This window comes from Coturnix japonica, chromosome 7 (genome assembly GCF_001577835.2).
Source record: "Coturnix japonica isolate 7356 chromosome 7, Coturnix japonica 2.1, whole genome shotgun sequence".
Lineage (NCBI taxonomy): Eukaryota > Metazoa > Chordata > Aves > Galliformes > Phasianidae > Coturnix > Coturnix japonica.
In genome coordinates, this window is record NC_029522.1 from 11,121,543 (window position 1) to 11,138,743 (window position 17,201).

A 17,201-nucleotide genomic window follows, 5' to 3' on the forward strand; every position below is an offset into this window, starting at 1 on the left:
TAATTAAGTATATCTGTGATTTTTGAGATCAAATATTTATCCTGTATCTTTGGACTGAGCAGGCTGCTGCTCAAGAACTAATGCTATCAGTTTTTCTAGGTCACAGTCCAGAAGCTGGTCTTCATTAATGTGCAAATGATGAAGCATCCTCCAGAAGAGCTTCTCAAAGTAGAGGAGAAAAAAAAGAATGATGAACATCAGAGTAGCTTATTTTTAAGGAATTCTTTAGGCAATGATTCATGGATGTGACAGGCTGTCACATAAAAAAGTACAAGGACTTTTACTTTTTTTTTAAGATACGACTTTTAAAATGCCTCTGGGTGAAAATTATTTCACCGAGATTTGGTATGGGGCAAGTTCTCTAAGCAAAAATACCAATAATCAAAGCTTCTATAGTGTTTTTCATCTTTTGATCTCAGTATACTTGGGCAGTAAAGCCTCTAGGTAGAGAAAGTGCTGTACAGAGGTGGAAGCCGTTTGCTATAATCCTAGATATATAATTTTTTTTTCTTAGAAGTACAGAAGTTGGTTTGTGATCCAAGTCATATTGTTAGTATGAAAAGATGAAGCCATTGCAGTCATAATCAGTATTTTGAAGGGGGCAGGAGTTTTTAAACATCAAAAGCACTAATGTTAAAGGAAATAAAGATATTGGAGGGGGAGGGAAGTCCTCAATAAACAGGCTAGCTTGCACTGATTCACTGTGTCACGTTAGGCAGAAATAATTCTTTGTGTGTTGTCCTAATAGGAAATAACTGATGACTGCTAGAATTTTAAACGCTACGATTTGTAAGTAAGCTGCACTAATGGGCCTGAATTGCTCTATTGGATGATCACCTCTCTTCCCCCAGTTCTCAAAGGATGGATGGCAGTTTCGGATTGAATATATATTTTCCATCTGCTGAATAGTTGTTTTTGTTCATGCTGTTTGAGGTTACCTACGAACGTATTGATCACACCTACTATTTCCTTTCTCGTAAAACCAAAACAAAGCTTCATATTACTTTCAGGCACAGCATCTGGGATCACAGCTATATAAATACACACTGACTCTGTGTGGGTTCAAACATTTTGAAGATTCAGTATCCTGAAAGGCGTTACCTTTTTTCCAGTCCTGAGAGTTCCAGTTTGTCTTAAAGTCTGAAGGCATCAGATACTTTCAGATCCTTCAACATCTGTTCCAGTGCAGGAATGCTCTCAGCATGGGTCACCGTGAGCTTTCTCTGTGCAGCCACTGCCACTGCCAAAGGTGGGTAGATGATGGAGGCTGGGGGTGTTTACAATTTCTTTTTCACATCTATGCGGGACAGGGACTGGGTACAAGAGGAGATGACATGGGATCTCCCATAGGGCAGTCTGGGAATGAGGTCTGGGGCTTTGAGAGGTGTCTGGAAAACCAGACACAGACTTCAGAGCTAAGGCATCTGCAGAGAGACTGGGCAGGACTCAGAGCAGTTTATGAAGGAAGAAATATTTTGACAAACCAGGCCTTGTGAGCAAAGTTGGCAGCTGACAAAGTGGAGGTAGATGTTTGACAGAATTGAGAGATTTTACTCATTTCCTTCCCATTCCTGTTTTAATACAAAACTGAATAAAAAATACTGAGCCCTCACAGCTTATTTAAGCAAAAATAAGTTCTTCTTCATGTTGAGGGACAGAGTACAGCAGTTGTAGAAAACAGCCTGTGGAGACATACATGGTGTACCAATCTCCCCTTAAGATTTGTGGAGATTTTTTGTGGAATGTTTATTGGGCTTTGCTGTGTGTTGCTATACTGTAGCTTAGAATATACACCGTTGCTATCCAGTAACTTGGGAAGAGCTGGAGTAAAAAGATCAGGAACAAAAAATACAGAGTTTCTATTCAGTATTACTACCACCCTAAGGATTCTGTTCTATGTTTTGAACAGGATGTCAATCCGTTGCTTTCTAAATGGCAATATGTTTATTTCTGCCAGGTAGAAATTATGGTTTTAAATTCCTAATTTTAAATTACAAAGTTCATCTTTACCATCTGAAGCCTATTTATTTGTTTTCTTTTTCACATCTAAAACTGTGCATTCAGAAGGAAACTGAAACTCACAGGTCATTGCTGCAGTAAGTGGTCAAGTTACTATTTGGGAGCAAACAGTTGCTGAGATTTCTAATATCACTTATAATAATGAAAGCATGTCAGTATTTTTCAGTATATTAATGCAGTCTTTTTATTAATTGTGGTCTTGAAGGGTTGCTTGCTCTTTTTTTATTTTAAGGATATAGGAGCATTTCTAGGAGTTTTCCATGGAAGACAGGAGGTGGTAGGACTCCCTTCTTATAGTACAGGTTTCAAGTAAAGTATGATATAACTGCAGATACTTCTTGGCTGTTCATTTACCACGATGCTCTTTGCTTCCTTACAGTAATGGAAGTGACTCAGCCAGCAATAGTACTGGCCAACAGGCAAGGAGTTGCCAGCTTGGTGTGTAACTACAAGCACATTGGGAATGCAAAGGAAATTAGAGTGACTTTGCTCAAACAGACAGGTGATAAGTTCACTGAAATCTGTGCTTCAACCTACACAACGGAATTTAAAATGTTCAGTGTGGAAGATGTTATTCAGTGCCATGTCAGCCCAAGCAGAAACAACGTGACCCTTACTCTCACAGGCCTGCAAGCTAATGATACTGGTCTTTATGTCTGCAAGATGGAGCGGATGTACCCTCCACCGTACTTCATGAACAAGGGAAATGGGACTCAACTCTATGTCATTGGTAAGCCAAGCAGCTTTCCAGCATTCTGATATTCCCAGCTTACAAATGCTGCTGTATGTCTCAGATCTTCAGAGCGCTGTTTGTAGGAAGCAAGGCTGAACACTGATTCAGGCCTTGAGAATCATGCTTTTATTCCATCAGTGTCTCCCTGTGCACACCTAACACAGGTGTATTCATAGACATGCAATGTATTTAGCAACTTATGGATGACAGCATTTGCAATATCATATAGCATACATGTTGTGTCCTGGAAGTTAGGAATGTTAGTGCAAAAACAGCACAGAGTGAAGTGTCTGTTCTTCTGTACATGAAACCTATTTTCACTGGAGTTTGAGTGGGCAGGATATTATCCTGGGGTAGTAAATGGTAGAGAAAAGCAGCGTGGGTGTTAATGTTTGACTCCAGGGACTTCTTTATGATGCCTATATGTGATATGAATTGTGTAACATGATATGTTTTAGATCCAGAACCTTGTCCAGACACTGCCATGTATCTCTGGGTATTAGGATCTACTGCTTCAGGATTCTTTCTTTACAGCATCATCATCTCAGCTGTTGTCGTGGGCAAAGTGGTAAGTCCCATCAACTCACCCTGTCCTGCTAATAATACCCTCTGTGTGCCAAGAACAAGGAGAAAGGAAAGAGAACAGGAGAGAATGTTGGGAACAAATGCACTGGGGTGCTCTGGTGCCATTTTACTAGGGCAGTGCAGTACTGATGCAATAATGCAAAAGGAGAACTTTCTGGACTTATTATTTAAATTTGTTTATGGCTCTATTGTGCTACCAGAGTGGCAGAAAACAGTCAACTTACGTCAGCTGAACTGATTCTTGGCTTAGGTTTGGGGACTTAAAACAGGCTAGAGTCTTGGATATGTCTAGTATCAAAGGCAACTATCTTCAGGTGTACTCTGATTTCACATGGCTGATTCACATAAAATCCCAGGATTTGATTTTTTACTTTCCTCACTGTTTATCTCCATGCAAAGCAAATGCAAAGAAGATTCCCCCTGTGGCAGGAGGGAATTGTAACTTACAGTATATTTAACTTCACAGCTAGAAACTTCTGCATAAGACAAAGGCATAAGAAACATAAATCTGTCTGCTGCTTCCAATGGGAGTCTGGATTGTAGAAATAAAACTGATGTCAAAGCATAAACCAAAATATTATTCCTGTCCCATATTTTTCAATCTGCTCTTGTCTCTAGGAGCTGAATGAAAAAGTCTGGTGTAAACAATCAGTTTTGAGCCAACGCTGGACACTAATAAGAGTCTCTTCAAAGTGCTAGTTGAATAGCAGGACTCTATCTTTTCTTAAATGAACCCTTTAACTCCTGATTCTCCCTCAAGTCCTCTTAATAGATCTTCTGCAAAGAGAGATGACCACTTGTTTATTTTCCCCTCTTCCCACATCTTACAGATCCAGAGAAGAAGACGTCTCACTACTGGGGTCTATGTGAAAATGCCTTCTGAAAAGCTAGAGAAAAAGGTGATTCCATTTCACATCACTGTTAACTGAAACAAGGAGATGGAGAGACTGTTTCCCAGCTGGAATGGAGAATCTGCTAATTGACTTAAGTCAAAGTAATAAAATGTATTGTCTTATTATCTGTTTAAGAGCCGTTTGGATGTGGTGCACAGGGATATGATTTGGCGGAGGGTTTTTAGAGTTAGGGTACTGGTTAGGCTGTGGTTGGACTTGATGATCTTCAAGGTCTTTTCCAACCTGGGTAATTCTATGATTCTATTACAAAGGTATACCGTAAAGAGAGAAAATATTCTTTGTAACTTCTATAGTTTGGAGGAGAATAAATAGTTTATGCATTAATATTTCACGGTTAACCCTGTCACATATAAATGGCTATGTTAGGCCATTGATTTCTTGAGTTGTATTGTACCAATATGTAGTCTCTCAATATACATATATATGTATAGCATTAAGAGATATTGCTGTTGCAGCTGAACATCTTATTGTCACACTGTGCCATGTCTACCGTTTGACTGAAATCCAAACACTATTACCACAGAGGCTTTTGTATCATTGCAAAGTTAATCCTACAGGTCTAAGGGGAAGAGGCAGAAGGGCACACTAATGCACAAACGAATTTTGTCTTGTTTCTATGTAGTGCTATTTATTGGTTCAATTTCTTGCATAAGTGCTCTGTGCTTCCATGAAGGCATCACTGTAGGCTGGCACTGATGATACTGCTGCTCTAAAAGCCTGATGTCAGCCTTTCTCTGGCACTATGTCTCAGCAGTGCTGTACTGGAATTAACATCGACGATATCTGAGGCAGTGCTGACAGCACAGCTGGAGAGAAAGGCTGCCCAGCAGGAGACCTCTGGGGCTGTTGCTGGAAGGATGTTCCAGCTCTGCTGGAGCCTTGAGTTTTACAAATGCTAAATTAGCATCTATCCAAGAGGCAGAAATATGTCATGTGTTTAATTGAATCTATTTTCCATGAAAATACAGACAGTGTATAATCTTGTTTATTAGTTACGTATCATTCAATAAAAATCTTGAAGCTTTGCCCAAATTCAAGTTCATTTCTTATTCACTGTTCTCAGAAGCAACAGGAAGTGGCTACATGTTAGAAAGCAGTGATGACAAGATGAACCTTTCCCCTCTGACCCAATGTTTTGCCCTTCTGAGGAAGCTTGTGAGCTCATGGAAGCATTTAACTTTCTCAGCTCTCCTTCTCAGATGTCACCATTAAAATCTGACAAGTCTTCAATTTGTCTAGTTAGAGCTGCCATGTTGTGATTGAGAGATGTTACTAAACACCTTTACACTTCCAGCAAAGTTACTTACTTGCAGAAGGTAACTGTGTCAACTTTGGTAGCATCTCCTGTACCCGTTCAAACAAAAGCCTAGTTCTAGTTTCAAATCCTGTTTTCTTTGCACCTCTTCAAAGCTCACTAAATTCTACCCGATAAAAACAAGGTTTATGGAGCTTAAAAACCATTTGAGTCTCCTCACATATTATCTACTATTTTAACTCTTTGCCATAAAATTTCACCTTACAGCCCCAAAACATGATAGTTTATATCTCTGTTTAACAGTTGTGAATACATCTTCTTGGCTCCATAACTGTAATCACATCCTCACAGTCCACTGTAGCAGGTTCTTGCAGTGGCAGTATAACACTAAATCTCGTTGCTCCTTCGTTTAGCTTTTCCCTTTTTTCCCTTTCACCTTGTATGAGCTCCCAATGTACAAAGAAACATTCACACTCTCAATTTGTCACCAATTCAGATGTCTGAAGGTGCCAACTGCTTTCTCAGTGTTCACCTACAACTGCAGAACACTAAGTAAAAGTAGTACCAGGTGACACAACCTTTTCCTGAAGGTGTTTATTATTCTGTCATCAGTCTGGGATTTTCCCCAATTTTCCACTGATCTGGTGTTTTGGGGCTTACAAATTGCCAAAGATCACCTGTGAGGTGACCACACTACAAGATGAACAAATTTCTGCCTATTCAATTGCAGCCTACTAAGTGTGTTCTGTGACTGGCAAAAATATACTTGACCCACATATCCACTCACTGGAGCTGTAAAATTTTCCAGTGAATTTACTCTGGTAAAGCAAAAGTTCAGGGCGATATTTTTTTTTCCACTACAGGAAGCAGTAGCTCGGATATTCCCCGAATCGTGTATTATTCCTAGTCAGGAACTGTTTCTTCTTTTTTCTCTTCTTTGACAATTTCTATACAACCAAATGATTCTTTTTCTTAAGCAATCTAAAAGCACCTCAAGTAAATAATCTTCCAAATCTGTCCCTCCTGCATAAAGGGATACTTCGGGTCCCTATCAACCATCTCATGACGTCTGACCCCAACTGGCCATGGACCCGTGTTACCACACGGAATCTGTGTACGTTCCAGTTCACATTCATTACTGACAGGTAAGTCTACCATGGTTGGGCCTTCTGCAGCCAATGGTACAAATCCTTCTCAGTGCAACAGCATTTCCCTAAGACATTCAAACTGTAATGATCAGTGGAGAATTATGACCTAAGAAAACTACAGGCTGCTAAATTAGTCAAAAGGTGAAGATTATGGGACACCTGAGTAGAAAAAATTATCTCATATATAGCAATAGAAGCATTTTGTGCTTCTGCCATTTACAACTCCCTGTTTGATATTTATTAAATATTGTGTTGGAAATGACTTTGTTCAAATTCTCTGGCTGCTCTGAAAATTTCTTTATTCTGAGTAGCTTTCAACCAAGACTTTTTCCAACATCCTTTTATTTTTGCATTTCTGAATTTTCTCTGGCTCTCCTTACAACTGTAGCAGCCTTCCCTGAGCTAAGTGATACTAGACATGCATTACCATTTTTGTTCTAAGTCAGGTTCTCATTTTGAATATTCTAGCAGAGTAATAGGTGCACTTCCATAAGCAGATATGGCATTGAAGACCAAAGTAGGATTTCAGTTCATATTCTATTGACATATTACTCTCATGATTTATATCTGGTACTACAGAGATGAGTGGTGTCTGCAGAGATGTTATTTTTGCCTTTCTGTCTCTGTATGTTCCATACAGCATCCAGCTCTGAAGAGTATAGTGCTTAGACCTCACTGAATTTCCATTCCCCTGAAGCCCTGTGATGTTCTCTAACACTTGGGAGAGTGTCTTGCTTATGAAAATCATATATACAGCAGTACCAACATAAAGAGTGCATGTATACTCAGTCACTGAACCTCCCAGGGAATACAGTAACACAGACATACTGACTCTGGGAAGAATATGAAGAGCAGAGGCCAAAGGATTTGGTCTCAGAAGAATTTGCAGCTCATTAGAACAGGGATTTTAAAAACATAACCAAATATCTTACCTGGACAGACAAGTAATGAGACAGTGTTTCTTGGTGAGGTTAAGGAAGAGTATCTCCTGATGTCCACTTTGCCCAGACAGAAGAAAGATCAACCTGTCTGAGAAACAGAAACAGTGAGTTTCTGGCTGCATCTGTGTGGACATTCACATGTATACTTGTCTGCATCAAAGAAAACAGCATATGCACACACACTGATCTTCTACTTTCATTTTCATCTGATTTTTATATGAGCTATTTTTCTCCCTGCCATTTGCAATTATAAGAGTCCTAGTTGATGAATCAAGCATGTGACAAGAGCTTCCCACTTGGCTATTCTATGAGTAGGCAATGAGTTGTCTATCGCTTTAGCACTGGAGATTTTCCTGTGAAATATTCAGACTTTCCACTCTGTGGATGAGCATGTGAATCTGAAATTATTACCTTGTTAGGCCTCGAGATCAATTGGGAAAACTCAGTTATCCTGTTTTCCACAGATTCATAACAAATAAAAATAAAAATAAGGATCCTTGGGCCCTCTAGCTCAGGCTAATCCCGTTCCTATCCTTCTTACATTCTGAACTTTGCTGAGGATGCACCCAGACCTAATTCCTGTTTGTTTTTTCAATAACAAACACTTTTACTGACCAAGTAACTTCTAGCTAGCTTAATGCATTTCCTGTCTGAATATTAACTTTAAACATTGCAGCTCTAAAAAGTATGAGTATTTGTGTGGGGGGAGCTGTGGCAAGGTTTGGAGGCAACACTCATTGAAGACTGGCTTCTTTCTTTTACTAGAGAAAAACTATTAATGAGGAGAGAGCCCTGGAAAAAGGAGGAAAAAAAAGCACCAATCTGCCCCATGGTGGGAATAATTTGAACCATGACTAAACAGCTCTGCTTCTAAAGGGAAAGACATAAATAGGAATCATATGATGTAGCCAAGAGTTATGTCATGAAATCCAAACCAAAGAAGGCTGGTGTACAGCAGATGGTTTCATGCATTACTAGAAACAATGTATTCTTGACGTTTGTAAACAGAGTGCTCGTTTGAAGCTACACTGTGGAGCTTCTACATTTCCTGGGAACAGAAAGCAATTTTGAGTGCAGGCTTAGGAATGGGGAAGAAAAAGGGGGTGGAAGGAAGAGGTTAAATTCAAAAAAATGTTGAGCTGTAGGGAAAGATGAAAGAATCACAAATACACTACACCATACTTTGTTGATTCTGCAGATTCCTGAGCACTTGTCTGTGATTATTCCCGTATTTCTATGTTCAGACACTCAGCACTTAAGTGACTGTTATCATTTTGTTTGACTGTTTTGTGTGATAAAAGAATGGCCTTATTTAAGGGTAGTTTTATTTTGCATATCAAAGAAGAATGTTGGGGAACTGTGTCATGTTTGAAGATATTAACTTGAAGATAGAAGATCTTAGTAAGTCAGGGTGGAATGGTTGTAAAAAATTGCCCCAGAAATTAGTTTAATAATTTTTTTTTATTTTTTTTTTTAAGCTCAAGAGCCAGAGCAAGCAAGAGTTCAGGTAGACAACAAAACTTCATTTGGAATCATGAACTATTTTTGTTGGTGTGACAATATTTCCATGAAGTAGAAGTTATTAGCTACTAAAAACATCACAGTTTTTTTAAATTCCTTTCTTTCTTTTTTAACTTTTAAAATTGAGATTTCTCTCAATTTCCAAAGACAGCTGTCTTAACCACAGTTGTGGTTTTATGTCTTAATTAACAGTTTTAGAGATTGTGAAGTTACAGTTGAATAAAAATTTCTCAGTTTCTTCACTGACTTTTTTTTCTCTTTTATTTTCTTCTGGCTTTTGTTTTGAAAAAGCACTTTTTAACACATTCTGTTTGATCTGCTTCATTTTCTGCTCTGGGGTGGGACATCTCTGCACTTCAGTCCTGTTCAAACATCCACATGATTCAGATGAAGAACAGAACTGTTCAAGTTACTTTTGCTCATGGGAGTAGCAACAGGCAAACTTTTTACAACACAAATGAGACTGAGGCCTTTTTCAAGGTAAGTATTTTACAAATTGAAAACAGTATGTGACTGTGGTCAAAATTAGGATTCAAGAACATGAATAAATTTTGTTCTAGTACAGTTATTTATTGGCATGCAGTTTTCTTGCAAACATGCTACACGTTGCTTCTTTATTTGCCAATTTAATTGATAATAAGAAAGCATATTTTACTTATTAGTATGTAAGCAGTTCAGCAAGTAATGAAATATTGATGACTGTTCAAAATGAAAATAAATGCATTGAGAGCTACTTATTTTCATGACAAACTCATTACACATAGAGCAGCCATTAAGAGTCATCTTTGGTAACACTGATGGTAACGAGACAGCAGCAATTGCAGAAAGTTATCCTGGCACACTAGTGAAAATTATGGCAGAAACCTGAAGCCACATATCAGGATCCAGACAGTCATCACCTTCACTGGAAAAAGAAGTTGCTGAGATATTTTTCTTTCATCACTGGACTGCTTCTGGATTAGTTTTTGGTGTTCAACAGCAAGCAAGACCTTGCTTTTAAGGAAAGCTGAGCTTCTCGTATAATTACATGATTCCAATAGACAGGAACACCTCCTGTAATAAGATATGCATGAAAACTGAGAGCTTGAGTTACTGGGTAACATCTGGTTGGATCATACAGCTCTGTGGGATGTGTTCATCAATGTAGCTCTGCCTTGTGATGCAGCAGCTTGTGCATCACAGCTTGATGCTGTGACAGCTTGAAAGCTGGACAAAAGTAACTGAATGCTTTGTTCTTCCTAACCAGGAGCAGTGCATTTGATGTGCCTTTTATGTGAGAAATGAACATTAATATTTGGGCTGATAACTCTGACGGAAAGGATCATCATTTACATGAAATATATAGGTAGGATTGCTGTTTTTATGTAAATACATAAATAAAAATAGCAAATACTCCATGCTTTATTCAACATACTATCTGAGTGGTCAGATCACGAAGACACCAACAGCTCAAAACACTCAGGCAACCACTGAATCCTGCTTTACATGAAATGGGTTACTCTTAACTTATTACACCATAAGTAGGTCCCAGTTCTTCTTTTAGAAATTCTCCTTGGGATGGGTAATGAAAGGGGCCAGCATAAGAACTGCTTGCTTTTGCTGTTTCTGTCCACAGTGTGAGTGGATTGGCATGTACTAACTTCCACAGTACTCAGAAATGGGCACTCACATCATCATGAACTGTAAGAAATATCTCAGCTTCCTTTGCTGTGAAAACTCTCATTGAAAGTCACTGTTGGCCTTCAGCCAAGTTACAGAGACCTCTATGTGCAGGTGTTTGAGGAAAGCTGAGGTGTTCAAAGTTTTGTAGGAATTTAGATAAGATTTCCTCTATTCTTCTATGTTTTTAGAGTCTATATTCTTAGCTACTAGACAGAGTGTCTAATTGCTGCTATTGTCATCTTTTTACTTCGTTTGAACCAAAGCAAATACAACCAACTGGTGATTCCTTTACCTGCTCTAGAAACAATGCTAGGTGGTATCACAGAAAAATAAAACCTGCTCTGATTTATCTGTGTCATGCAGATTAAAAACTTCGATGCTATTAACTTGTTGAAAATTGGAGAAATAATTTTGAAAGGGGGTGAGGGGGAATGAAGGGAGGAGAGAAGAAAGACCTAAAAATAACCTGCACCTGAAACTGTTATAAATTGTGGTATGTTAGCAGGACTTAATCAAGATCAGAAAGCAAAACAGTTCATTTCTCTGTAACTTATCAAATCCTTCTGGTAAATGACACCCTGGAAACATTCAATAGCTTCATAACCAGCTGACTTAATGTTTTATATGCAGGAAAGATGGCTAGAACAGCAGTAATCAGCAGAATACACTGGTTTCATAGTTGAGCTTTGGTGAGGTGCTACATTGTGTGGGTAGCATTTATAAGAGCTCTCTCATTTTTAATTCTGCAGCAAAGATGACTGTCTGCTTCACAAATTAATAATATTTTCCTTTCTCTTATAATACAAAACTAATCCACTATATTGCATTTTATTTTATGACTATTCTTTTGATCTGCACTTTACAGTACTCTTTCGTTAAAATAGAACATCTTTTAAGTTCTTTTCTCTACTCGTCTCTCTTCAATAATGGGATGTAATTATACCAATAGGTTCTAAACTCCTGTTACTCCCTTTCATATATGAACAACAGACACATATACTGTGTAAGAATTCTTCAGATTAATGTCATCATTTATACTGTATTTTTTTCATTATATTTTTCAGATGAGCTGCCATTGTTTCTCGTACTTTTTAATTAAGAATGACCAAGTTTTTGTATCAGTTTTAATAAACATAGTGATTGCTCAGCTCCCCCTGATCGCAAGATATTGGTTGTTCTATCATGGGGCTAGATAAAGTTGCTTCACTCTCAGGTTTCAGATGCCTCAGAGTGAAACGTACTTTAAACATCTGCTTTATGGTTCCTGGAACTAAGACAGTCATAATCCTAAGTGTAGACACGTATTTCCTCTCTCCTCTTTCAACAGTGGAAGCTCCGTGGGACCAGATGTGAATATATGAAATAGTTAGAAGAACAAATGAGGGGACACAGGATGTGTCTTAATCAGTAGCTTGATGGTATGCAGAGGACGATAATGTCCTGCATAGCACCTGTATGGTAGATAGGCTGCAAGAGGAAGATCCTGCAGGAAGTGAGAGGAAGTCAGCCTGTCTGTGCATGGCACAAATCTCATCTCCAAATGCAGTGCCTTCTTAAATGGTCTGGAGCACAGGCCTTATGAGGAGCGGCTGAAGGAGCTGGGATTGTTCAGTCTGGAGAAGAGGAGGCTCAGGGGAGACCTTATTGCTCTATATAACTACCTGAAAGGAGCTTGTAGTGATCTGGGGGTTGGCCTCTTCTCTTGTGTAACTGGTGATAGGACTGGAGGGAATGGTTACGGGCTGTGCCAGGGGAGACTTAGGCTGGACGTTAGGAAATATTACTTCTCTGAAAGAGTGATCAGGCAGTGGAATGGGCTGCCCAGGGTGATGGTGGAGTCACCAACCCTGGAGGTGTTCAAGGAACATTTGGAGTTTGCGCTGATGAACAATGGTTTAGTGAGAACTATTGGTGACTGGTGGGTGGTTGGACCAGATGTTCTTGTAGGTCTTTTCCAACCTTGGTGAATTTGTGATTCTGTGAAATATATCAATATAGAAATAAACATATGAAATACACATAGCTATACATTGAACTGAAGCTGAAGGCTTCCCAAACTAGCTAAGCCAACATTTCATCAAAAAGTTAAAAAAATATGTCACATTCATAGTCTTGCATCTGTTCTGAAATAAAACATAAATTGGCTAAAAAAATTAAATGTTTCTGTCTAGTTACTAGAAAATAGTTCCATGTTTTGCTGAAATGCTGTTTTCAGATCTTTCAACATGAAACTGATGCTCCTATGATATGTGATCACAAGAGATACCATGACAATCTCATATCTGTAAAGTGTTTAAAGAGAATGTTCCAACAAAATCTCAAATACAGTCACCCTACAAGTCATATGGAGCTCATTTTAGTTCCTGACATAATTTATTCACTTAGGTATGTATGAGCAAATGGCTGCCACTCTCCAGTGGTGAACTGGTCCTATTAGTCATTGGAAACTTCATAGAGAGAATGATTATTTATTTAAAAAGCATGTGTGTGTGTGTGTGTGTGTGTGTAGATGTGTGCAGCTGATAACTGTTTTTTGACAAAAATTTCCTTGAGTCAAAATCAGAATTTCTGCACCGTGCCAAAGACAGAAGCATGAAGAGCCGCTTGCCTGAAGGCTGTGGTAGTTAGCGGCGAAGAGAGACATGCAGACTGCTGCTTCCTTGCCTGATCCCACATCAAAGGGAAGGAACATTCTCAGAACACTGACTATCCTAGGATAGTGCTCACCCTTTCTGTACTTTCAGTAGACTACTTTCAAGGCTGGCATATATTACTGATTTTTATTGCAAAACCCTGAGTGGCTGCAATTTTCTCTGATACAGAATAGGAAATTCTTATTGTGAAGCATAACAGATATAATAGTAAACACCATGATAATTTATTTGTTGTATTAAAGCTCTCTAACGTTTTCTTAAGAGAATATGTCATCAGCACTGCCCTGTTACAGCATGGATCAACATCAGATTTAGTGATGAGTACTATGAATTGCTCTTTTCAACAATTTTGAGACACTTAAAAGTTCTTCACACAGCAGAAACTGGTTAAAAATTGTCTAGTGGAGACAAGTGGAGGTGGCCCTGCCTATAGCAGGGTGCTGGAACTAAATGATCTTAAAGTTCCCTTCCAACCCAAGTCATCATATCATTTTGTGAAAACTCTTAATTATTGTTTGTTCTTATGCAAGAAAGATCCTTGATCTGAAAACTCATACATCTTGTATTTTTGTGCCAGTTTTTGTGCTGCCAACTAGAAAGGTTTGAATTTGATCTGTGCTGGTAATAATTATTTTACAGTTTGTAGGTATTTATGCATGAGAGACTGTAGATCATCTTTTTGGAACTTTTTTCACCCCACCCCATTCAAAATAAAATATGTTAACACACTTGCTATGAGAACACTGGAAGCTGCTTAGTTCTGTGGTGAGACAACACATAATCAGTATCTCTTGAATGTATTTAATATGTGATAATATTTGCAATAATCAAGAAGCGTACAGTATAAATGAGTACTAATATAGTATTTGCTTTGCAGTATCTCTAGGTCTGACTCAAGACCAGACATATCAGGCAGAAGCAAAGGTAGATAGATACTTCAGCAGTTAAATAGATGGTGATTTCCACCTCTGGATTCCTAAGTGGTGAAGCAGAAAGCCTTTCCCCTTTGTTGTTTCTGCTGGAAGGGGTGAGTCCAGATGAAAGCTAAAACTTATACAGACACATCATAGAGAATTATGTGCACAGCAGTACAGATGACTGGAACAGAGGCATGGAGAATTGAATGGTTGAGGTGGGAATGCACTGCTGGGGTTTGCCTAGTCCAAACTCACCTGTGGAAAGTGGGGTCAGTTGCTCAGGGCAGTGACTGGCTGGGTTTTGAGTACCTCAAGGGATGAACACTCCATACCTTCTCAGGGCAGCTTATGCCAGTGCTTGACCACTCCCAGCAAAAATGTTTTCTTGAATTTAGGTGGAATTATTTCTTGTCCAATTTCTATTCCTATTTCTTGTCATGTTGTCACAGCCTGGCTCTGTCCTCTTTACCTGTGCATCGCCCTGACCCAAGTATGGATAAACATGAATAGGATGCCTCTTGAATTTTCCCTTCTTAAAGGTAAACATTCCCAGTCTCTATGAAATCAGGAATAGGCCTTGCCATACACATGAAATAAGAAATGATTATAATGGAACACACATCGAATTTCGACATACTTCAACATCCACTCTACATGCTGCAGTTCCACTGGTACATTCTTCCCTCACTGGAACATCTATAAAGCAAATGCTTTTGTATTTGTACTCTTGCTCCCCAGGTTTATATTTGGGAATTCATGATAATACTGGAATAACATAGATGTAAATTGCTTTCCTCTAGACAATTGCACCTGAAAGTATTTATACATATGAATTTGCATGTGTATGTAACACAAACAACATCTTGGGTGTTTAATCAACCAGTTAGACTGTTAGGAGATTATACTTTTTACTTACTTTAAGCAGATTGTCTGCAGGCTGCTCATAGAGCTCTGTGATCATTTTTTGCAGGGCTGATTGCTTCCTCTTTCTGTACAGAATACATCCAATTGCTCCTACCACCAGTTGTGTTGCAGGAGATACTGTGTTACACAGGTGAGCTGGCTGGCCTACAGGGTAAATGGTAGATCAGTTACAAACCTGGAGTTGTTCAGCTACACAGTGACAAAAAGTAACACCTTTCCCTACAAAGCAATTATCCCGCTTGGAAGGCATTGCCATGCCATGACCTTCAAACAAGATGGAGTACACTGTGTATTTTAAGTGTTGATGTTATTTATCAAACCAAATTGCAATTTGCTATCACAGGCATCAACGAGAACATAAGAATATACCTGAGCCCTCAGCAAGTCAGACTAATGATGTTCTGCACTGTTTCTGCTGTGCATTTTGGAACAGTTACCAAGAGCTGATGTCTGCAGAGAGTATAACAGCATGGGAAGTTTGCTATGAAATATCCCCAGAATACTGTTTTAGCTTTCCTTCACCAACAGCTCAGGAACTTCACAAGGTGGTTTCTGTGTATTTAAAAACCTTAAGTGATTTCTCTTCCATGGATTTACACTGTCACTTTTTGAATTCCTAAAAAGAACCTTGAACCCAAGTAAACAAAAATGCTCAGCTGTTTTAGTTGTTCTGATCCTGTTCTGATCTCTTTGTCATATTATAAGAAATGGAAAAACTTGACAAAAACGCAAATGGCCCTGAGAATGGCACAAAATATCAGTGGTATTTTTCAAAGCCTGGAAACAATGAAATGTTTCTTTTTTTAGATGAAAAACTTTAATGTTTCCATATCAGCTAGAATTATTTGTAACTATATTGTATAAAGCTAACTTAAAAAATCACCGCTTGCTCCTCAGTAAACCACTAACACTAATCATCCAACTATGAAAACATGACTAGAAGGAAAGATGCAAATGGACAAATTAATTTTTTCCCCCTCAGTTCCGTTCTTTCTTAAAGAAAAAAAGACACTCAAACCAGTCCATCATGCAAGCATTACAGAGCCCTCACTGATGTCACTAGAAACAGCGTAACCACAGCAACCCAGCAACCCTATGAGAAATAAAGTGGCGTGACTGGCTTTGATTTATATATTTATTTATATGCTTGTTACTGCTTTGTTCTTACTAAGCTCGGTAGAAAGAAAAGAATGGCTTAGTTCCTGAATTAACATGTAATGCCCAAATCAATATCTTGTGCCTTGATCAATAATATAATTAATTAAGGACTTGAATGCCATGTTTTGTGGATTGCATTTACAAACAACCTTATGCATTTGCATGCTTCTCATCATATTATGAACACCAACAAAACAAGCAATGGTTATGTATTCTTGGGGCACAACAGGCATCCTTCAGCATCAGGTGTAAATAAGCCTTTAAAAAGGCCTGAGACCACAAATAAATACACGAATACATCCAAGAGTACCTTTGAAGAGGTATTCAGCAGTGTCTAAAGGGATGCTTTTGCTAAAGATAGGATAGTTAGGCCAATAAAAACATCAGTAGCAATACTTATCTCTGTGACATGTACTGAATGCCACTTTGTCACTATGGTCTTTCCAGTAGCCCAGAATTGCCTTTGCTGGTGCAGTACAGCAGACTGTCTAAGCAGAAATAATTATAGAGACTGACCAAGGCAAGCAGCTGATTTTGAAGTCAAGGGAAAAAGGATTTATGCATGTGAATTTTCAGTAGTCACCTGAAGCAATTGGATGAACAACAGATCCATAAACAGTTCAATGGAGAAAAACAGGAATTTTTCACATCAGTTTTTCCAGGGCTAGCTAAAAATGTGTAGCTCCAGTTTTGGCCTGGTAGGAAACCAAAGGCAGCTTCTAGCCAGAAGGATATTCCTGGGGAATTATTAAGTTTAACCTTGGGAAAAC

General features: G+C 38.6%; 2 protein-coding genes across 5 annotated transcripts in view; one reads left to right on the forward strand and one right to left on the reverse strand.

Annotated features, from left to right (window-relative positions):
• RAPH1 (Ras association (RalGDS/AF-6) and pleckstrin homology domains 1) overlaps nt 1–15,417 on the reverse strand; it is a 178,645-nt gene extending 163,228 nt beyond the window's left edge. For all 4 annotated transcript variants that reach the window (XM_015868252.2, XM_015868251.2, XM_015868246.2 and 1 more), the window contains exons 1-2: nt 15,266–15,417; nt 7,587–7,683 (exon numbers count right to left, since the gene is read on the reverse strand). The gene's annotated coding sequence lies outside the window, so the exon portion shown is untranslated. The remainder of the gene's footprint in view (nt 1–7,586; nt 7,684–15,265) is intronic.
• On the forward strand, nt 1,009–5,276 carry CTLA4 (cytotoxic T-lymphocyte associated protein 4). The gene is made up of 4 exons (XM_015868257.2): nt 1,009–1,249; nt 2,399–2,749; nt 3,211–3,320; nt 4,168–5,276. Exons 1-4 carry the CDS (start codon nt 1,192–1,194, stop codon nt 4,264–4,266), a joined length of 618 nt encoding a protein of 205 aa, XP_015723743.1. The 5' UTR covers nt 1,009–1,191; the 3' UTR covers nt 4,267–5,276.
• Nucleotides 15,418–17,201: the final 1,784 nt, after the last annotated feature.

What these genes read in the sequence shown, in the direction of transcription:
- CTLA4 (XM_015868257.2), top strand. Translation starts at nt 1,192, where the DNA reads ATGCTCTCAGCATGGGTCACCGTGAGCTTTCTCTGTGCAGCCACTGCC. An exon ending in AGCCACTGCCACTGCCAAAG is followed by an intron (nt 1,250 to 2,398) that starts GTGGGTAGATGA and finishes GCTTCCTTACAG; the next exon opens with TAATGGAAGTGACTCAGCCA. An exon ending in CTGTTGTCGTGGGCAAAGTG is followed by an intron (nt 3,321 to 4,167) that starts GTAAGTCCCATC and finishes CACATCTTACAG; the next exon opens with ATCCAGAGAAGAAGACGTCT.